Source organism: Rana temporaria, chromosome 7 (genome assembly GCF_905171775.1).
Source record: "Rana temporaria chromosome 7, aRanTem1.1, whole genome shotgun sequence".
Taxonomy (NCBI): Eukaryota; Metazoa; Chordata; class Amphibia; order Anura; family Ranidae; genus Rana; species Rana temporaria.
This window is the reverse complement of record NC_053495.1, coordinates 88,799,945-88,823,234: the sequence shown is the minus strand read 5'-3', so window position 1 is coordinate 88,823,234 and position 23,290 is coordinate 88,799,945. Positions and strand designations below refer to the sequence as shown.

The following is a 23,290-nucleotide window of genomic DNA, read 5'->3' as shown; positions in this document are numbered from 1 at the left end:
CATAAACAAAATTTTCCATTACAGTATTCAAAGCTCAAACAGTTTTGTTGTTAAAAAGTTTCTTCATGAATCTACAAGGATTAGTAGTAATGGTAAACATTGTCAATTACATTCCTCTAAATACAACAAAATGCAATACAATTTTAACAAAAATACACAGTTACACCAGTTGTGCATATATTTGGTAAATTATACTGTCTGTTAAAGCGGAACTCCAGGCAACCCCCCTATAAACATATAAAAAACTTATAAGAGAACTGTTGTAAATGCTAAAGGATCCATATTTGTCCGTCCACTATGAGATTTACAGATTTGCACAGTTCTTACACACAGCATTTCCCTCTCTGGTTAGGCAGAAGACCTTTAGCTGGATTCACGTAGGGCGGCGTATGTTTCAGCCGGCGTAGCGTATCGTATTTACGCTACGCCGCCGTAAGTTAGAGAGGCAAGTGCTGTATTTACAAAGCACTTGCGTCCTAAGTTACGGCGGCGTAGCGTAAATGTGCCGGCCTAAGCGCGCCTAATTCAAATGAGGAACAGGGGGGTGTGTTTTATGTTAATGAATCGTGACCCGACGTGATTGACGTTTTTAACGAACGGCGCATGCGCCGTCCGTGGACATATCCCAGTGTGCATTGCTCCAAAGTACGCCGCATGGACTTATTGGTTTCGACGTAACGTAAATTACGTCCAGCCCCATTCACGGACGACTTATGCAAACGACATAACATTTTCAAAATTCGACGCGGGAACGACGTCCATACTTAAAGCGGTGGTTGCCCCTAAAACAAATTTCTAACAATAGATTCGTAAGACCCGTTACACTGCGGGTAGGCTGGCTTTTTTTTTTTTTTTTTCGTACATACCGAGATCTCGCCGTCTCGTCCCTTGGCGGTGGGCGTTCCTAGTTGATTGACGTTCCTCGGACGGGCGCATACGTGACGTCACGACTTTCCGACAGAAGCCGAACGTCATTGCGCAGGCGCCGTATAGAGTCGGCTCTATACGGCGCCTGCGCAGCGACGTTCGGCTTCTTTCGGAAAGTCGTGACGTCACGTATGCGCCCGTCCGAGGAACGTCAATCAACTAGGAACGCCCACTGACAAGGGACGAAACGCCGAGATCGAGGTATGTACTAAAAAAAAAAAAAAAAAGCCAGCCTACCCGCAGTGTAACGGGTCTTACGAATCTATTGTTAGAAATGTGTTTTAGGGGGAACCACCCCTTTAACATTGGCTAGACCAGCTTTTTGTTTGACTAACTTTACGCCTGAAAACGCCTTACGTAAACGGCGTATCTTTACTGCGACGGGCAAGCGTACGTTCGTGAATAGGCGTATCTCGCTGATTTACGCATTCTAGGCGTAAATCAGCGTTCACGGCCCTAGAGGCCGGCGGAACTAGACAGGTAAGATACGACGGCGCAGGCAGTCGTATCTTAGCTACATTTAAGTGTATCTCAATTTGAGAATACACTTAAAGGTACGACGGCTTAGATTCAGAGTTACGACGGCGTATCTACTGATATGCCGGCTTAACTCTTTCTGAATCTAGCTACTTATTTTTATCTGCGACAGTTCAGTAACACTTACAGGTCTTGTTCCTCACCAAGCCTGTGACTGGACAGTAAAATGAGATTCAGCAGTCTGATGATCTCATGCTCCCATCAATTGCTCTCTCCCCCTTGCAGTATGCTCTATGCAGTGCAACATAACTTGTTAGCTCCTTGGGGTGGGGGGTGGGGGTGCAAAAAAGGCTGTAACCAAGTCAAATTCAGGCACCTACATTGCATTACATTTACAATGTATTGCTGAATACAAAGATGCATTTTTATATTGTTTATATCTGCCTGGAGTACAGCTTTAATTACCATGATGTTCTAACTCAAAATAAAAATGTTCTATGCTGTGATTCCTTAGGATTGGTAATTATTGGATATGGGAAATCCTGGAGAGAGCAAAGAAGGTTTACATTGTCTACATTAAGAAACTTTGGAATGGGAAAAAAGTCTCTGGAGGAGAGAGTGGCAGAAGAAGCTCGGTGTTTATGCACTGCATTTAAATCCTATAATGGTGTGTATTAAATGATGGTCTGAATACCGTAAATAAACTGCATAGGGACAACAAAAGATGCAAAAAATGTGTGCAAAGACCTAGTTTATTATCCCAGGAAAAATGGATACAATGAAAAATAAGATAACAAACCCGCAAAATAGCAATGATCAGCTCCAGCTTGTTAACACTTTTGTGTAGCAGAGGGGAAATCTACTATTATTATTATTATTATTATTATTATTATTATTATTATTATTATACAGGATTTTATATAGGGCCAACAGTTTGCACAGTGGTTTACAATATAAAGGGAGGCAAAACAGCAACAATACAATTCAATACAAGAGGGTTAGGAGGACCTAATAGAATACAATAAAATAGGGAGAGGCTGATGAAACAAAAGGTAGTAGGGAGGTGAACTGATGAGGGAAGTAGAAGATTTGGTTGTTGGCTAAAGGCAAAATAGGCCTCTCTGAAGAGATGAGTTTTCAGGGATCGCCTAAAAGTGGACAGAGTAGGAGATAACCAGACAGATTGGGGTAATGAGTTCCAGAGGATGGGAGAGGCTCTGGAAAAATGGAAATGAGCATGGGAGGAGAAGACAAGGGAGCTAGAGAGCAGAAGGTCTTGGGAGGAGTGGAGAGCACGGTTTGGGTGATATTTGGGGATAAGTTTGGTAATGTAGCTTGGGCCAGAGTTGTAAATGGCTTTGTATGTTATTGATAGTGTTTTGAATTTTATTAGTTGGGCACTAGGTAACCAGTGAAGGGATTGGCAGAGAGGGGCGGAAGACACTAAACGGTTGGTAAGGTGGATAATTCTAGCAGCAGCATTCATAATAGACTGAAAAGGGGATAGCTTGCGGAGAGGTAGGCCAATGAGGAGGGAGTTAAAGTAGTCAAGGTGAGACATAACAAGGAAGTGAATTGGTTGTTTAGTGGTTTCAAAGGTGCACATTCTGGAGAGGTTAAAAGGGGTTGTAAAGGTTTTTTTTTTTTCACTTTAATGCATCCTATGCATTAAGGTGAAAAAGCACCTCACTGTCATTGGCCCCCCAGCCCCCCCAAAATTGGCCTGGGCAGGAAGGGGGTGAAAATGCCCTGTATTGAAGTGAAGTGGTTAATGCATGCCAATATTCTGTTTGCTTTGTTTGCAGCTGCTTTGCATTGCATGTTATTACTGAGCCTATCATCTACTAGGACCCCCAGGCCCTTATCCATCCTTGATTCCCCCAAAGGTTCTCCCCCAGTGTGTATTATTCATATTTTTGCCACCCAGAGGCATTATTTTACCACATTAAACCTAATTTTCCATGTAGATGTGCACCCCATTAATTTGTTCAGATCTACTTGCAAGGTTTGCACATCCTGCAGAGAAGTTATTGCCCTGTATAGCTTAGTATCGTCTGCAAATACAGAGATTAAACTGTTTACCCCATCCTCCAGGTCATTTATGAACAAATTAAATAGGATTGGTCCCAGAACAGAACACTGGGGGACCCCACTACCCACCCCTGACCATTCAGAGTACTCCCTATTTATCACTACCCTCTGAACTCGCCCTTGTAGCCAGTTTTTAATCCATGTACTCACCCTATGGTCCATGGCAACGGACCTTACCTTGTACAGTAAAAGTTTATGGGGAACTTTTGCAAAATCCAGATACAGCATCTCTACGGGCCTTCCTTTATCTAGATGGCAGCTCACCTCCTCATAGAAGGTTAATAGATTGGTTTGGCAAGAATGATTTTTCATGAATCCATGCTGATTACTACTAATGATACAGTTTTCATTACTAAAATCTTGTATATAGTCACCTTATCATCCCCTCCACGAGCTTGCATACTATTGATGTTAGGCTAACTGGTCTGTAATTCCCAATTTTCTCCAATCAGCTGGTACTATTCCAGTCAGTAGACTGTCAGTAAAAATTAGGAACAATGGTCTGGCAATTACTTGACTGAGTTTCCTAAGGACCCTCGGGTACAAGCCGTCTGGTCCCTGTGACTTGTTAAGTTAAGTTCCCTTCCTCATTCTTTATGGGGCCAATATTGTCTGTCCTCCCTCTTTTACTGTTTATATACTTAAATAATTTCTTGGTTTTTTTTCTCTCCTCTGCTATGTGTCCTTTGTGTTCTATCTTAGCCGCCCTAATTGCACCCTTACATTACTTCTTGTTGCATTCTTTGTAAAGTTTGAATGCTGATGATCCCTCAGCATTGCATTCTTTGAAGGCCTTCTCCTTTGCTTTTACATTGCATAATGCATTTTTACATTGGAGTTAAACCCCCCAGGACTTTTATTTGCTCTTTTAAATTTATTTACCAATGGGATGCACTGGCTAATGCCCTTATTTATAATGGGAAATGGTCGCGCTACTAAACAGGATTAGATGAAAACAAAAAAACAGTAGAGGCTAAATTAGGGCTGCGCATCTTCACCAGTCTCACGATTCGATGCAATTACGATTATCAAGTCCACGATTCGATTCGATTCCGCGATGCATCACGATTGCTGATGCGCTTCCGCTTGGGCCGCCCTTCCTCAAAGCAATCTTCTGGGACACATCACAGGCCCCAGAAGATTGCCCGGCTATGCAGGACAGCTTAGTGAGACATGCGCACCCGGCTGTGAAGGTGCAAGCTGTCACAGCCGGATGCCCACAGTAGCATTGCCAGCGCCGTGGGCAGGCAGGGGAGAGCATGGAGTGTTCGGGTGGCCACGTCGCTGGATTGTGGGACAGATGAGTGTCTTTTTATTAAAAGTCATAAGATACACTTTTTTTGTAGCTGCTGACTTTTAATAAACAAAACATTTACTGGAACTGCTTTAAATTAAAAATAACCTCACTTTTTTAAAGCGGAGTTCCACCCAGTGGAACTTTAGCTTTAAGCACTCCTTGCCCCCTCACATGCCACATTTGGCATGTTATTTTTTAGAGGGGGGGGCCTCTTTTTATAGTTGGACTTCCTGTCCCACTGTCCCGGCCACCTAGAAGGCGACTCCTCTTGCCCTAGGCGACCCCTCTGTGCCAGCGATCTTCTGGGACACAACACAGGTCCCAGAAGATTGGCTGGCCAATGACAGAACGCAGTGCATGCTCGGCCATGAAGCCGTAACTGTCATGGCCGGGTGCCCACAGTAGATTTGACGGCGGAGAGGAGGGGGGCTCCGTGCGGCCGCATCGATGGACAGTGGGCCAGGCGAGTGTTGGTTTAATAAAAGTCAGCAGATACACTTTTTGTAGCTGCTGATTTTTAATAAACTAAAAATAGGGTGGAACTCCCCTTTAAAAGGTGCACTACAGGGTACAGCAATTCAGGCATGTGGCTGCTGGGAGGTCAGGAGTGGTTAGAATCCACAACTGACAAACAGCCCTGTGAGTTTCACTGCACTGTCTGTGTGACATTTCTCTGGGCTTTGCACATTCCAGCACACTAGGAGTTAACACAGTGGAATGTGCAAAGTGCCAGAGAAATGCCGGCACAGACAGAGCACGTGTAGGAGTACAGTCACACACTGCTGATAAAATACCTGTGGTAATATATGCCGTTATAATCCATTAAGTGGCCACTGCTGGAATGTGCTTTTTAAAACATATGCAGATTCATACCTCATAGCTCCGTGTGTATATAACTGTATATGCCCCTCATGTGACTACATGGTCCGGCCTGCCTCTCTCCTCTGAAGTCTAACATCTTTCCTGATGTCTGTTCTCAGCCCCGCCCACCGTCTGTAGCTAAACAAGTATCAGATCACAAGAGAGGCGGGCGGGGCTGATGTCAGAAGAGACTTGAGACGAGGAATGTGAGAGGAGGGAGGAGAGAGGAAGGCCGGACCATGGAGTCACATGATCGCATGTACAGTTATATACACACGGAGCTATGAGGTATGAATCTGCAGATATTTAAAAAAAGCACATACAGCCGCGGCCACTTAATGGATTCTAACGCGCATTTATTACAAAACGGCTATTTTAAAAGACACGCTCGGAACGATCTCCCGGGAGGGGCGGGGCATGTCGGATGACGTCACGGACATCGATTATTTGGGGTTGCATGCATCGATGCCGCATCGGGGGCCCCCGAATCGCGATGCACCGATTCGACGATTATATTCAACACCCCTAGGCTAGATGCATACCATGTAATACTATAGAGGTCAATTGTTGTTCAACCCCAAACTGCATACACAACATTTTTTCAATACAGAGTGATTGAAAAGAGAAGAGGGCTAAAAGAACACCAAGACGTGATATGATGTATCACAAATTCAAAAATAGTTTAATAGAATTGTATACATGATCGGTGGATAAATACTGGGAGACTAAAAAAAGAGTATCAACGGAGCTGTAAGATTACACAGAACATGATGACTTACATATAACACGGACACACATGACACACATGTAACGATTAACATTGTCCGGAAGCCAGGTAATTTTGGAAGGGGGTCCACTTTCAGTGGGTGAATCCCATAAGGCACAAAGGTGCTGTATAGAGTGTAAGACCCACAAACAAATCCCCTGGAGGCTCGAGCCACAAAGAAAGGAGGAAGGGAAAGAAACCTAAACGGCCCACTATTGAATTGGCTATGGATGGTAGAACAGACAAAGATCAGGGAGTAACGGGGACCACAGTCCATCAATTAAACTCATCCAACGATCCGCTAAGTCCACTTATCTATTCAAAACTCCATCTTAAATGAGCCTCTAAAGGCAGGTAATCTCAATGTGGATGAATATAGTTCATCAAATGTTGGTGTAAGTGAGGGTACTATCATCACAGGATCTCATCACTGGTACTTTACCACTCCCATGGATATCGTGGAGCTCACAGAAAACAGGGCTGGCTGTTTTTTTTCTCAGCTATAATACTTGGGGAGGTGTGCTCCACGGCTGTATAGATGTTACAGGGAGGCTCCGACCATTGTGGGAACTGAGGTGATGAAGCACATCATCTCTATGGACAATCCTGGTCCGAAGTCCAAAGAAAGAAAGAGATCCTGCAGGGCAAACTGAACAGGAGAATCCGTCTCCGTAGTTAGGTTTGTGGTATACCACTTCCTCCATTAGAGGCTCGTCATCACTAAGGGGAGATAGACGTCGTGTAATCACGTGACAACATGACAGCCGGGCAGAATGATGTCAACTAGTTTCGCATTGAGATTGCGTAGCTTCGTCTGGACGTGATGACGGGATGCAAGGGTTCCTTTTATAGTATCCTTCCCTCGACACTGTCTGCCTTTATTGGTATAGTTATTAAGAAAAAAAGGAAAAAAACAAGTATGTGTGAGACACACAGTTGTTTAAGTCCTTCAAGAATATAAAAAGAACTTTCGAATCACAACGTGATTCATTCACACTGGTGAGGGGATGGCAGGGCAGTCACTGATCACTGATAATGAACAAGGCAGGTATATATTAACTGACAATGTCCACAAGGGAACATCCATTTACTTCTCGGGTAGTCTGACAACCATGTGGTTTCTATAGTTCTTGTAAATTCGAAGTGTATCAACATGTCACCCAGATTTTTTGCTCTCTTTGCCACCATTAGGGGAGAGGGTCTGACTATTTTGGCTATACCAGGTGTATTAGTCAGCACATCCCAATGTTTACCAAGGATCTTCCTGACCGTTTCCCATTGTGTGCCAAACTGTGTGATGATCCTGATGGGCCCAGGTGCTAGAGTATCCTCTTTCAGAGTGCTAGTTAGAAGGTCCCTGCGATCACGTGTTGCTGCCTTGCTCTTGGCTCTCCTAAGCTGTTTATGGGAATATCCCCTTTCTCTGAATCTGAGGTATAGGGCATCGCTCTCATTTTTTAAGTCCTTTTTATTGGAGCAATTTTTCTTGATACATAGGAACTGCCCTATAGGTATCCCATCTTTCAGCCACTTAGGATGATGGCTGTCCGCTCTTAGGAGGGTTTTGGCTGCCGTCTCCTTACGATATGTTTTGATTACCAGGGCTAGGTCCTTCACACCAATAGAAAGATCCAAAAAGGCAATGCATTCACGATCGAACATATGTGTGAGTCTGTGGAAAATTGGAAAACAACTGCGCTAAGATATAATAGATAGCCTACGGCTGATAGTTGAAGCAGCAGCTAACCTGCGAACAAACAGTGAATAACATAGAAAAAATAATAGCTGCGCTGAATCAAGTACATTTGTGAACGCTACCAATGAAGGAGCATCAGCATGTGCATAAGTGAAACATATAAGGGTAGCATATAACAATGAACCATGCATATGATGAGATCTGCAAAAAGTCCATAGATGTGCATAGGTATTAAATAATTAACATAATAAAGTTCATGTGAATAAAGTTCATCCAAGATGTGGTGCAGAAACACCTGTGTGAGATCCAAAATCTAGATTCTGTGAAGAGGTCTAGCCAAACAAAGAACATCTGCCACCATAGATAGGTATACTGCTTACCAGAAGCATTGGTCCAAAGGGACCTAATACAGACAGCATAAGGGTAGATTCCGATGAACCACAGCCCACGATCTCTCGTGATGTAGCAGACCTCAAACAGACTCCACAACTCTCATACCCGTGTAGCGTTGTTAACATGTAAGGAAAGGATGCCTCTCATAGTGAAAAACCAACGGTAATTTATTAAACAAAAATAGTAAAACTCACATTTCTATGCAGTAAGATAAGCCTTAAGCCTGTTGCGCCGGCCGGACGCAAACAGGCAAACCTGTCCTGTATAGAGATTCAGCAGATGGGGGGTGACATCAGCACGCCGCTCGTTCCGCCCTACGCGTTTCGTGATAGGCCACGTCGTCTCAGGGCACGAGTCTGAGTCTGATATTGCGATCATTGTAATTCAAATCACGCAAAAACATCTCTAGGGATGCCTCATCCCCCTTCCAGATCATAAATATGTCGTTGATGTACCTGAGCCAGGTCTTACACTCTATACAGCACCTTTGTGCCTTATGGGATTCACACATTACCTGGCATCCGGACAATGTTAATCGTTACATGTGTGTCGTGTGTCCTTGTGTATCATGTCTTGGTGTTCTTTTAGCCCCCTTCTCTTTTCAATCACTCTGTATTGAATTTTTTTTGTGTAAACAGGATTAGAGCCTAAAAAAACTCTAAATAATAGTGTAGTGAAACAAACTGTAACATACCTGATGGGTGAGCCTGACATGTAGAGGAAGGCCTCTCATACAGCTGTGGCTCATGGACCACTGATAGTGAGACAGCAGGAGCACGGTGGGGTAAGAGTGCCTATAATCAGTTCAGAAGTCTGTGCAAGTAGAAGCCAGGAACCCACAAGCAGGAAGCCGGACTCAGCAGGTGGCAGGCAAGCGAGGTGGTTGATAGACTGGCAGACTTGGCAGGAGACCAGCAAAGGTTCACCGCAAGGAGCAGGAACTGCAGGGGGCTGGACGGCTTGAAACAGGGTTAGACAAGCTGGATAGACAACAGACAGGCAGATCAGGCACAGACAACAGCAGGCAGAGATGTAGTCGGATCACAGGCAAGTTTTGGCAACAGACGGTCAGATCAGGCAAAAGCAGCAGGCAGAAGCGTAGTCGGGTCACAGGCATGTTTAGGCAACAGGTGCTGAGTAACGGGAACAGGAGGCAAAAAACAGTCCATAGGAAGCCATAGGTCAGGGCAGGAAGCAGGCAGAGGTAGTCAGGAGCAAGCCGGATCGGTATCAGAAGTCACACACACACACAAGTATCAGGATTCAGGTAAACGCTGTAGACCAAGCAGCCATCAGTCAGCCTTACAGCTTCATTTAGATAGGCCTACTGGCACCAGTTCTGGTGACAGGGGTGCCAGAACTCACATAAATTGTTGGACATAAATGTGGGAAAGTCCATGTGGAATAATTAAAGAATTCAATCCAGAAAGAAAAAAAAGAATGGGAAGATGTTTTAGATTTTCCACCACCACCGAAGGTATTTAATTATTTTTTGCATTTTAGTCTAAATATGAGATCTGAGGTCTTTTTGACCCCAGATCTCATATTTAAGAGGACCTGTCATGCTTTTTTCTATTACAAGGGATGTTTACATTCCTTGTAATAGGAATAAAAGTGACACATTTTTTTTGTGTGTAAAAATTAATAAAAATAAAAATAAATAAGAAAACAATTTTTTTTTTAAGCGCCCCGTCCCCACGAGCTTGCGTGCAGAAGCGAACGCATATGTGAGTAGTGCCCGCATATGAAAACGGTGTTCAAACTACACAAGGGAGGTATCACCGCGATCGTTAGTGTGTGAGCAATAATTCTAGCCCTAGACCTCCTCTGTACCTCAAAAGATGCAACCTATAGAATTTTTTAAAAGTTTGACGCCATTCCACGAGCGGGTGCAATTTTGAAGCGTGACATGTTGGGTATCAGTTTACTCGGCGTAACATTATCTTTCACAATATAAAAAAAATTGGGCTAACTTTACTGTTGTCTTATTTTTTAATTAAAAAAAAGTGATTTTTTTCCAAAAATAGTGTGCTTGTAAGACCGCTGCGCAAATACGTTGTGACAAAAAGTATTGCAATGACCGCCATTTTATTCTCTAGGGTGTTGGAAAAAAATTATATAATGTTTTGGGGTTTTAAGTAATTTTCTAGCAAAAAAACGTTTTAATCTTGTAAACACCAAGTCTGAAAAACAGGCAAGGTCCTTAAGTGGTTAATAAGGCTGATTAGAGTAAATTAAAAAGGGGTTAAATAGAGGAACAATTTTTATAAAAAAAATTGAATGTATAAACAAAAAGATACTTCGTTTCCCCTAAAATAATCCTGGGTCTTATATTTATTTTGGCAACCAAAAACCCACTAGGGCTTATTTTTCGGTGGATGTCTTATTTATTTAAGGTATGTTCCGGTACAGTGATCTTAAAGTGGTTGTCACCCTAAGAAAAAAATCCTGTTCCTAAAGCATGAAAGATTCCATAGTGCTTGTGCTGTGTTATTTATCCATGTCCTGTGTCCCCTGTCTTCCCCCTCCCTCTCCCGTCAGGTCAGGAGTCAGTATTTTGACATACTTATACTTATAAAATTATGTAATCCGTGTTGTAGGAATTGTGTAGGCATGGGGTGCAGCACGTCTCCCTTTGTAATTGTTTTATGGGAAATACCTATTGTTACAGCTCCCCTGGGTGACACATGATCTGCCTGAGCTCTTCTCTGCTCCAAGATCCCCGCTGTCATCAGCCCGCCCCATGCACTGAAGAGGGAGGGGCCGCAGACGTCAGCCGTGAGGAGAGCAGAAGAGCGAAAAGCCGATATCCCCGCTGCAGACATCAGCCAGGAGGAGAGGAGAAGACCTCCGGCGAGTCTGTAAATAAAGTATTTGCACAATGCAGTTACAAAGGGAGACACGCACACACACACCATATAGCGGTGTAATCGTTCTGCAAGGTGGATTATTATTTTTTTAACGAACGTTACTAGGGCATATTTTCGGGGTAGGTCTTATATTGCAGCCCTCCCCAAAAATCCTGCTAGGTCTTATTATCGGGGTAGGTCTTATTTTCGGGGAAACTTCCGGGACTTCGTTACACTTCAGCTGTCAACTGGTGAACCCCACTGACAGCTGAATGAGTCATCGATTGTTATGGATACAGCGGCCCCGCTCCTTAACAATTGCAGATGAAAAAACCAAGCCAGAAACTATTGGTTTCAGGTATATGAGTATTTGCACAAGTACTGATACTCGTGCAAATGCTTAGTATCAGCACCGATACCATCTGGTATTGGTATCGGTGCAACTCTAGTCAACAGTAGCAAAGACTGCAGAGAGGTCTAGTATGGAGTATTGGCGATTGGTTTTAGTAGTTAGTAGATCATTAGTGAGTTTCAGTAGGACAGTTTCAGTGGACTGTAGTAAGCGAAAGCCAGACTGTAAGGGGTCAAGAAGGTTGTTAGTGAGGTAGGAGCCCAATCCAGAGTTAGACTAATGCCGCGTACGGACGGTCGTTTTTTGTGATGAAAAAAAACGTCGTTTTTAAAAACGTCATTTAAAATGACCGTGTGTGGTCAAAACGTTGTTTTATGTCTTCTGAAAAACGACAAAAAAAAATTCGAACATGCTTGAATTTTTTGTGTCGTTTTTCAAAACGTCGTTTTTTGTGTCAATTAAAATGATAGTGTGTGGGCAAAACGACGTTTAAAACGAAGTTTTTAAACCCGCGCATGCTCAGAAGCAAGTTATGAAGCTAGCTTCAATGGAAAAGAGTGCTGAACGTAAACGCGCTTTGCTAGAGCATTTTGAAAAAACGATGGTGTGTAGGTAACGTCGTTTTTGAAAATGAAGTTTCAAAAATGTCGTTTTATTTCATGATTTAAAACGTTGTTTTATTTCATCACAAAAAACGACCGTCTGTACGCGGCATAAGCGTTCTAAAAGTATTGGTACAAATGGGAGCAAGGAGATGGGTCTTAAGTTGTTCAGACTGGTGGGGTCCGGTGAGGTCTTTTTAAGTATGGGGGTATTCAGTGCATGTATTAGAGGGGTAGGGAAGATGCCAGTAAAGTGGGAGAGATTGAAGATGTGAGTGGGGAGCATAGAATAGAAGAAGAGGGTGACCGTAGTATTTGTGAGGGAACAGGATCCAGGGGACAGGTGGTAAGGCGGGCTTCTGAGAAAACTTTAGCGACCTCTTTGGTAGCAGCAAGGTCAAAAGAGGAAAGTGTTGAGAGTGATTTTGTACAGGGTAGACATGTGCAATTTGTTTAGTTCCGAATCCGTTTAACGAATTTGGACAAATTTGTTAATTCCGAAATTTCCGAATCTATCAATTTCTGAATTTTTGGATTTCCGAAATATCGGATTTCTGAATTTTTGAATTCCAAAATGTTCGAATTTTGAAAATACGGTATTTCGGAAGATCGAAAATTCAAAATTTCGGGAATTCGAAAATTGGAAATTCCGGTAATTCGAAAGTTCGAAATGTCAGAAATTCTACATTTTGGAAACTCGAAAATTTAAAAAGCTGAAATTCGAAAAGTGGAAATTAGAAAATTAGAAAAAAAAATCTAAAATTTGAGATTCAAAAATAAAAAATTGCAAAATTCGGAAGTTTGAAGTTCGGAAATTCGAAGGGTTACAGTTAGAGGGTTAGGTTTAGGGGTTAGTGTGAGGGTTTACGGTTAGGGTTAAGGGTTAGAGTGTTAGGTTTAGATGGTTAGGGTTAGGGGTTAGAGGTATGGGGTAGGAGGTTAGGGTTAGAGGGTTAGAGTTAGGGTTAGGGTTCCCCTTGAAGAATAAGGCTAGGACTCAAGAATTGGAAAAGGGAACTCCCCCAGAGGTCAAAGGTCAGAAGGCTGGTTCTCAGAGGTCAGTGGTCACAAGGAATGGCTGACCCACCCCCCAAAGTGTACCGCCTACCCCAACTGATTCAGGAATAAACAAGTCAGAATACCAAAAATTCGGAAATGTTTAATTCTATATTTTGGAAATTTGGAGATTAGGTATTGGAACTTCCTTTCAAATCTGGCTGTCGGTGAACGTAACAAATACAAATTCATCCGAAGTTATGAATTATCCAAAATAACGAATTCCGGATCTAGACAAATGGAACGTAACAATCTAATAATAATAAATAATAATAATAATAAAAAGGTTTTATTATTATTATTAATTTGTTCCATTCCATTTGTTTAGATGTTCCATTCGTTATTTCAGATTATTCAGATAAATTTGTATTCGTTACATTCACTAACAGCTACATTTGAAAGGAAATTCTAATAACTGTAATTTAATAGTTACTGGTAGTTATTATTTGAAATCTTACTGATTTTCTTTCTTTTTATTCAGATTTCCGAAAATTCGAAATTCCAAAATTAGAAAAATTTGAAATTTGGAAAATTGGATTTTCTAATTTCCAAATTTTTGAATCTCTGAATTTTCAAATTACCGAATTTCCGGATTCCGAATTTTCTAATAGAAGAGAAGTCTAAGAAGAGGGTGACCGTAGTATTTGTGAGGGAACAGGATCCAGGGGACAGGTGGCAAGGCGGGCTTCTGAGAAAACTTTAGCAACCTCTTTGGTAGCAGCAAGGTCAAAAGAGGAAAGTGTCGAGATTGATTTTGTACAGGGTAGATATGTGCCAAATTCGTTTTTCAATGAATTTGGACAAATTTGTTAATTCTGAAATTTCCGAATTTTTCAATTTCCGAATTTCAAAAATTCGGAATTTCAGATTTCGGAAATTCGAAGTTAGGAAATTGAAAATTTTGGAAATTCAAAAATGTGAAAATTCAAGAAGCGGAAATTCGAAAATTAGAGATTCAAAAATTCGAAATTGCAAAATTCGAAAATTGAACATTCCAAATTCAGAAACTCGAGAAATTTGAAGTTTGGAAATTTGAGAAATCTAAATTTGAAAATTTGAGAAATCGAATTTCGAAAATTTGAGAAATCGAAATTTGAAAATTGGAAAATTCAAAGTTAGGAAATTCGTAGGGTTAGGGTGTTAGGGTTTAGGGTGTTAGGGTAAAGGGTTAGAACTAGGGGTTAGGTTTAGAGGTTAAGGGTTAGGCCAGGTACTAACGAGCAAACATGTACGATGAAACCGGTCCGTCGGACCGTTTTCACCGTACATGTCTGCCAGAGGGCTTCTGTACGATGGCTGTACTAACCATCGTACAGAAGTCCGCGCGTAAACAATACGCGGGGCGTGTCCGCGTCGTCGCCGCGACGATGACGCGGCGACGTGGGCGGGCCTGCCATTTAAAGGCTTCCACACATGCGTCGAAGTCATTCGACGCATGCGAGGGACGGCGGGCGCTCGGACATGTACGGTAGGTCTGTACTGACGACCGTACATGTCCGAGCGGGCAGGATTCCAGCGGACGGTTTTAAAACACGTCCAGGAATATTTGTCTGCTGGGAAAAGGCCCGGCGGGCAAATGTTTGCTGGAATTCGGCCCGCTCGCGCCTACACACGACCGAACATGTATGCTGAAACTGGTCCGCGGACCAGTTTCAGCATACATGTTTGGTCGTGTGTACGGGGCCTTAGTGTTAGGAGTTTAGGGTTAGGATGTTAGCTTTAGAGGGTTAGTGTGAGGGTGTTAGGGTGTCCTCTTGAAGAATAAGGCTAGGAATTGGAAAAGGGACCTCCCCCAGAGGTCAAAGGTCAGAAGGCAGGTTCTCAGAGGTCAATGGTCACAAGGAATGGCTGACCCACCTCCCACCAAAGTGTTCCGCCTACCCCAACTAAGTCAGGAATGAACAAGTCGGAATACCGAAATTTCGGATATTTCGAAAACTAGAACATTTTAAATTCTATATTTTGGAAGTTTAGAGATTAGGTATTGGAATTTCCTTTCAAATTTGGCTGTTAGTGAATGTAACGAATACAGATTCATCCGAAGTTACGAATTATCCAAAATAACTAATGCCGAATCTAGACGAATGGAACGTAACGATCTAATAATAATAAATAATAATTAATAATAAATAATAATAAAAACGTTTTATTATTAATTTGTTCCATTCCATTTGTTTAGATGTTCCATTTGTTATTTCAGATAATTAATAACTTCAGATAAATGTGTATTCGTTACATTCACTAACAGCCAAATTTGAAAGGACATTCCAATAACTGTAATTTAATAGTTATTATTAGTTAGTTATTATTTTGAATTTTACTGATTTTCTCTTTCTTTTTTTTCAGATTTTCAAAATTCAAAAATTCGAAAATCGAAAATGAGAAATTTGGAAAATTGGATTTCCGAGTTTTAAAATTTCCGAATTTTTGATTTTCCGAAATTCCAAATTTTTAAATTCTGAATTTTTTGAATTTCCGAATTCTAAATTTCAGAAAAAAGCAAAAAAACCCGAATTAAATGAAAAAAAAAACTGTTGGATTAACGTAGGGCGGCGTATTTTTGAGCCGGCGTAGCGTATCGTATTTATGCTACGCCGCCGTAAGTCAGAGAGGCAAGTGCTGTATTCACAAAGCACTTGCCTCCTAAGTTACGGCGGCGTAGCGTAAATGGGCCAGCGTAAGCGCGCCTAATTTAAATTGTGAAGAGGTGGGCGTGTTTTATGTAAATAAACCATGACCCGACGTGATTGACGTTTTTAACGAACGACGGAGGCGACACCTAGCGGCAAAAAAAAAATTGCATTTAAGATCCGACAGCGTAAGAGCCTTACGCCTGTCGGATCTAATGGATATCTATGCGTAACTGATTCTAAGAATCAGTCGCATAGATACGACGGCCCAGATTAGGACTTACGACGGCGTACATGGCGTTGCGCCGTCGTAAGCCCTTTGAGAATCTGGGCCCAAGTACGTTTAGGTGCAACCTATACAGCACACGGGCAATACAACACGTTAGAAGACTGCAGCTAGCACAATCAACTGCCTGACAAATAGGAATAGCTCATCTAGCTAAACTATACAGTGTATAAATATATGTACAACACCTGAGATGTATATATATCCTCTACACACTGTAAATTTAACTAAACCGACTAGCCTGCCTGCTCTATCTATCTAGTAAAAAAGACACTGTCTCTCTCTCTATAGGACTGATCTTCTCATTAACAATGCCGCAACACACTACACGAGGCCGCCTTGCAGGCTGCCTTTTATAGTGTGGGGCGTGTGCTAAAGCCCTGAGCCATAATTGCCCAAAGCCACCCTGGCTTTGGCCAATTATGGCTCTCCGTTTTTTAACACGCTGTGATTGGCCAAGCATTCGGGTCATAGTGCATGCTTGGCCAATCATCAGCGCGCAATGCCGCAGTGAATTATGGGCCGTGACGCGTCACTCGAATTTGGCGCGAACGACCCGTTTTGTTTGAATTTCGATGAACAATCGAACAGGCAATGTTCGAGTCGAACATGGGTTTGAGTCGAACGCGAAGCTCATCCCTAACCCCAATACATATCACCTCCATTTGACAATACACCGAATAAATATAAATGTGTATAAATATGTGCCAAGTGCCAAGTGCTTATATACAGATATTCTTCTCAGAAAAAATGCAAAAAAACACAAAAAAACATACATATATATGCTATACACTTATAAAATAGTACTCTTATAAAGCATGTGTTCCCCTATGCCAGATGCCAGATTCAAAGGATCACTACCTCAAAAACAAATAAATACTATAGTAACCACCAAGAAATGTAAAATATATATATGGAAAAAAAAAATATATATATATATATATATATATATATATATATATATATATATATATATATATATATATGTGACAATTAGATAGAGGATTTCTAAATTGTTACTCTTCTCATTAAAGTCCCAATATGTTAGTCAAGTGCTTATATGAATGCTTCTCCCTTGAGATGTTATAACACAACGAAATTTCACCACTTCAGTGATATTCCCGTCACCGCTAGAAATGGCCACTCACCAGATCTCATTCAATAAATGCCTTTGGTTCATTCCCAAGTGAGTGCAATACTTACCTGTTTTTAAGTAACCAATACATTTTTTTACGTACTACACCATGAGGGGCACTCCTCTGTTTTTGTAAACCGTTGTAGGAGGGAAAGAGACCCCACTAGTACATCCAAGGCATCTGGCAGTTGGTGAAAATACTTATAAGAGGAGTGGTTATCCTGGGAATGAACCAAAGGCATTTATTGAATGAGATCTGGTGAGTGGCCATTTCTAGCGGTGACGGGAATATCACTGAAGTGGTGAAATTTCGTTGTGTTATAACATCTCACGGGAGAAGTATTTATATAAGCACTTGACTAGCATATTGGGACTTTAATGAGAAGAGGACCAATTTAGAAATCCTCTAATTGTCACACACACACATATATATATACATATACAGTATATATATATATTATTATTTTTTTTCATGTATAATTTTTTCATTTTTTTTTTTTCATTTTTTTCCTTGTATATATTTTAAATTTCTTGGTGGTTACTATAATATTTGTTTGTTTTTGAGGTAGTGATCCTTTGAATCTGGCATAGGGGAACACATGCTTTATAAGAGCACTATTTTATAAGTGTATAGCATATATATGTATGTTTTTTTGTGTTTTTTTGTGTTTTTTCTGAGAAGAATATCTGTATATAAGCACTTGGCACATATTTATACACATTTATATTTATTTGGTGTATTGTCAAATGGAGGTGATATGTATTGGGGTTAATAACTAAAACTATTGCCCAGGAGTAGGTGGCGAAAGATGAACAACCAGGGGAGCGCAATTCACATACCACATTCATTGGTTAAACTCATCGGTTGAAATCTACCTTTGTGACATATACTGTATATAATATATAAGTCAACACCCACCTTTTACCATCCATGGCCACCAATGTGGCATCACTGTACACCTTTCGTGGTGCACTTTATTTAGCTCACAGAAACCAGTCTTAGCCATGAGATGGATAGTTGGTTGTATTTACAGCCAGATGCCAAAAGTAACTAGTCCTTTCCTGGACCTAATATGCTAATTTTCTCCTGACCTCTATTCTCTAAATCTGACAATTGGTATTCCTTCTGACCATGACTCACAGTGCTCTTTTGGTACCTCCTGGCTTTGACTTTAGGTTTATCTACAACCAAATCCTGTTTAATTCCTCTGTTATAGCGTTTGCACATTTGATATTGACCTCACTGTCTGACATTCCTTACACCTGTCATATTTGAAATATTAGAATCTGTCATGTCTAAAATTTTCTTTCACTTTTTGAAGCCTCTGCATTTGCAACCTGTGCAAACCATCCTAATTGTGGCTGGTGACTGCCATAACAGAAAATCCCTTCCACTGGATATATTCTAGTCAACTGACTAGGAAGTGGGTGGATAATTTTCCTACTGTTCTGGATCTTGGACCCAGTGCACGCCATGTTGCTGAATATGTACACATATGATAGTACTTTTCACGGCAGTATATTTTGATGCATATGACTTTATACTATATCTTTACTATAACATATTTAACGGCCCTATGTTATTTGTTTCTTAGATCAGCTATTTGATCCTCATTATCTCATTGACAATGCAGTTAGCAATGTCATCTGTTCCATAACTTTTGGAGATCGATTTGAATATGATGATGCAACATTTCAAAAACTTCTACATCTTCTGGATGCAGCCTTAGAGTCTGATTCTGGATTTCTGGCTCAGGTACTATGTTGAAGGGATGCCAGGGCTGGGCGAGAGGGGGTTAAGTAAGTCCCTAATACTGCTACCTTATATTTATTCTAATGATAGTTAAAGGTAGGGATGAGCCAAACACACCCCCCCGGTTCAGTTCGCAGAACATGAACAGGCAAACAATTTGTCCGAACAAGCGACCACCGTTAAAGCCTACGGGACACGAACATGAAAAATCAAAAGTGCTAATTTTAAAGGCTTTTATTATTATTTATTATTTATTACTATTTGTTTGTGAAGCGCACATATACCACCATTCGGTGGTGCCAAAGCGCTTTGTGACAGATAGCCCGGATGTTCTGGCGAGGGTAGTATAAATAAAAGAAACTGCGGCGGAGTAGGAGGTGAGATAAAGGAGAAAAGAGAGGTGGCAAAAAGGAAAAAGAGGAGTGAGAAAGAGACAGAGATCAGTGAGTGGATGAGCGTAGAAAAATAGGCCTATGATTGAAATGCTTGGCAGAATAACCAAGTCTTCAGCTTCTTCCCAAACATAAAAGGCTTCAGAGAGTAGCCCCACGCGGAGCCAATCCGTTTTCCTCCTATAGAAATTAGCCTGTCGGTGTTGCCCATGATTAGGGCTTTGTCGGCTGAGCGGAGACAGCGTCTAGGTAAATAGTGTGGAGTCAGATCTGATAGGAACTGTGGGCCCAGCTGATGGTAGCCCCTGTAGATCAGGCAGAGGATTTTAAAGTCGGCACGTTTTATAACAGGGAGCCTTGTGGAGTTCTCTGAGCACAGTCCTGATGTGATCTTGCTTTTGGAGATTGTAGATAAGCCTGGCTGCTTGATTCTGCACCAGCAAGTTAAAAAGTCTATGGGGACCCGGGTCCTGCCCCAGGGGAACCATACTTGTCAACAGTCCCAATTTTTCCAGGACATCCCAATCGGAGCATGTCCCGATTAAATTCCCAGGATTTTGCCTTTTTCCCAGGAAATTGGGAATGTTTTAGGCAAAAATGGTCGGTGGGCTAAAAAAAAAAAAGGGGCAGCCGCTGAGAGGACTATTTCCCCCTCTGTTCAGTGGAGAGGGGAGGGGCAGCCAATCGGCTTCTCTCTTCAGTGTACAAGTAGATAATTCTCTTGTACACTTAGGCCGATTGGTTGCACGGCTCAGAGGCCCCTCCCCTCTCCACTGAACACACGAGAAAGTCAGGAACTGTAGCTGTTGCTGATGGAGACAGACGCATGTAAGGAGGGCTCCGCTAATGGGGAAACAGATGTAAGGAGGGGCTCCGCTGCCGGGGACACCAAATGTAAGGAGGGCTCGGCTGATGGGGCACTGATGTAAGGAGGGGCTCAACTAATGGGGTCACTGATGTAAGGAGGGGATCCGCTAATGGGGACACTAATGTTTGGCAGGTGACACGCTCAGGGCTCCCACTGATTCTGCATTATGTAATGATTTCATTTTATATTACAATGTAATAATATAAAAAAAGCGCTTCAATAATCCTGACAACATAACAACCATGGTGTCGGGATGCTTGAAGCGCTAACACCAGGTGTTTGGAGTACCTTTATCTGCTGATTGTTAAACTTTCTGGACTACACATACAGTGGAACCTCGGATTGCGAGTAACGCGGTTAATGAGCGTTTCGCAAAACGAGCACTATATTTTTTAAATTCCTCACTCGGTTTGCCAGTGTTTTCTCGCAAAATGAGCAGGATTCAAGCCACAGCGGTGTGCAGCACCGTGTTTGGCCTGTGGTGGGGGGCACCGGAGCTGAGTGGAGCTGAACGGCGCAGACCGGAGCCGATCGGCGCCGTTCGGAAATGCTTAGAAAGACTAGGAAATACTCCGTTCCAGAGCCTTTCTGAGATTTGATGAGGTCAGCCGAGCTGTCCTTGGGCCTTTCTGTGTGTTTCCGAGGCTCTCTGGCGCCTCCCCACCTCTGGCCACATGCGGTATTGCATGCCATTGAAGTCGATGCGGAACAAATTATTTTCGTTCATTCACATCAATGGGGAAACTCGCCTTGATATGCGAGTAGTTTGGATCACAAGCATTCTCCTGGAACAGATTATGCTCGTAATCCGAGGTTCCACTGTATTCTATTGTGGTGTAGGATCCGGGCCTGCTGTCCCTCCATTTCTCTCTCTCTCCCTCTCTCTTTCTCCCTCCATCCCTCGTTTATCTCAGAGTCTAACCACACACCCTTTGAGCCACACCCAATAGTTCACTTAAACCACGCCCATTTTCGCACTTCGCCATGTTTTTCTTTTACTCCTATGCCATGCCTACAAATGTATTTTGCCTCCAAGTACACATCCTCTTCCCCCATTCCAAATTATTTTCCCCCAGCATGAATCACCCCCAATAATCCCTACTAGCACAAATCCCCCTCCCCCCAAAAAAATCCCCTCTGAGCACAATTACACTCCACCCCCCACCCTCTACCATTTCACCTCTTATAGCACAAAACCTCTCAATCCCCCCTTCTAGCACAAATCCTCTTTCCCCATCCCCCTCCCAACACAGATGCCGTAAATCACCAAATACCCCCTTCCAACACAAATCCCCTCCAATCTCCTCCAGGTGCCCTTCCACCTTACATGATACCACAGTGCCCAGGGCAGCCACCCCTCCTGCCCACCCCTTGTCCCAGCCCTACACATATGTACATTACATATCATTAATAACAGTATTTACATACCCTAGCTACAGGTCTCTGCAGTTAACTCTACCACAGTAATAAGGCACATCAAATTTAGCTGGAGCACCTCCCACTCAGGGCCAGATTAACATAGGGGCTGATGGAGCTGCAGCTCCAGGCCCCTTCTTCAAGATAGGCCCATTTGCCCAAAAAAAAAAAGATCGACTTCGAGGATTGTAGCTCGGCGACCAGGGGTCACAGAGACTACACATTTGGGGGGTATGTACCTGAAGACCCATAACACAACTGTTCAAAATATGGGGCTGATATCAGGGCTCAAGTCCTGCGGGAACGCGTGGGAACGGAGTTCCTGCACTATTTTCACAGCAGGAACTCAGGGCCAGATTCACATAGGAGAGCGGCGGCGTAACGTATCGTAGATACGTTACACCGCCGCAATTTTTCATCGCAAGTGCCTGATTCACCAACCTACGCTGGCGGCCTCCGGCGCAAGGCGGGCCAATTTAAATGGGCGTGTGCCATTTAAATTAGGCGCGCTCCCGCGCCGGACCTACCGCGCATGTTCCGTTTCCGAACTCCCGTCGTGCATTGCGCGCCGTGATGTCATTTTTTCGAACGGCGACATGCGTAGCGTAATTCCGTATTCCCGGACGGCTTACGCAAACGACGTTGATTTTTAAATTTCGACGCGGGAACGACGGCCATACTTTAGACAGCAATACACTTGCTGACTAAAGTTAGGGCAGCTAAAACGACGACTAACTTTGCGACGGGAAACTAGACGGGAAACTAGACTAGCGGCGACGTAGCGAACGCGAAAATCCGTCGTGAATCGCCGTAACTCCTAATTTGCATACCCGACGCTGGTTTACGACGCAAACTCCCCCCAGCGGTGGCCGCGGTATTGCATCCTAAGATCCGACAGTGTAAAACAATTACACCTTTCGGATCTTATGGATATTTATGCGTAACTGATTCTATGTCTCCTGGGAGCTTTTGTCATTGTTCCCAGGAGACATTGCAGAGGTCTGCCGCGAGTTATCGTGGGATTTAGAAAGAACTTGCTTTCGCAAGTATACCCACACACTACCCGATGAATCCATATACAGGAAGCGGCCAGTAACATAAAGGATTACTAAGGTACAGTGGATCGAAAAAAAAAAAAAACATGCGGTTTAGTAATTATGCATATGAGCGTATCATTTATTTATTTTTGGTGGGGGAGAGGATCTTGGGTGGGAGTTCCCACACTTTTTTCCCCAGGACTTGACCCCTGGCTGATATCATTAATGGTTCCGGAGATAAGGGGCTGCTTGCACAGCCTGTCAGAAGCTACATACAAAGCAACCAGTTTAAATACAAGCTGACACTCTCTGCAGCAGCAGACTGAGAGGATGAGATCACAGGGCTTATAATAATTATTTGTATATTACTTATGGTAATTAACCCCTTGCCACCCAGGCCAATTCT

General features: G+C 42.6%; 1 protein-coding gene across 1 annotated transcript in view; it reads left to right on the top strand.

Moving 5' to 3' along the window:
* The window catches only part of LOC120945468 (cytochrome P450 2D6), an 88,055-nt gene that overhangs the window by 32,609 nt on the left and 32,156 nt on the right, over positions 1 to 23,290 (top strand). Inside the window, exons 3-4 of the mRNA XM_040359627.1 lie at positions 1,919 to 2,071; positions 19,014 to 19,174. Coding sequence (XP_040215561.1) covers positions 1,919 to 2,071; positions 19,014 to 19,174 — 314 coding nt within the window. The remainder of the gene's footprint in view (positions 1 to 1,918; positions 2,072 to 19,013; positions 19,175 to 23,290) is intronic.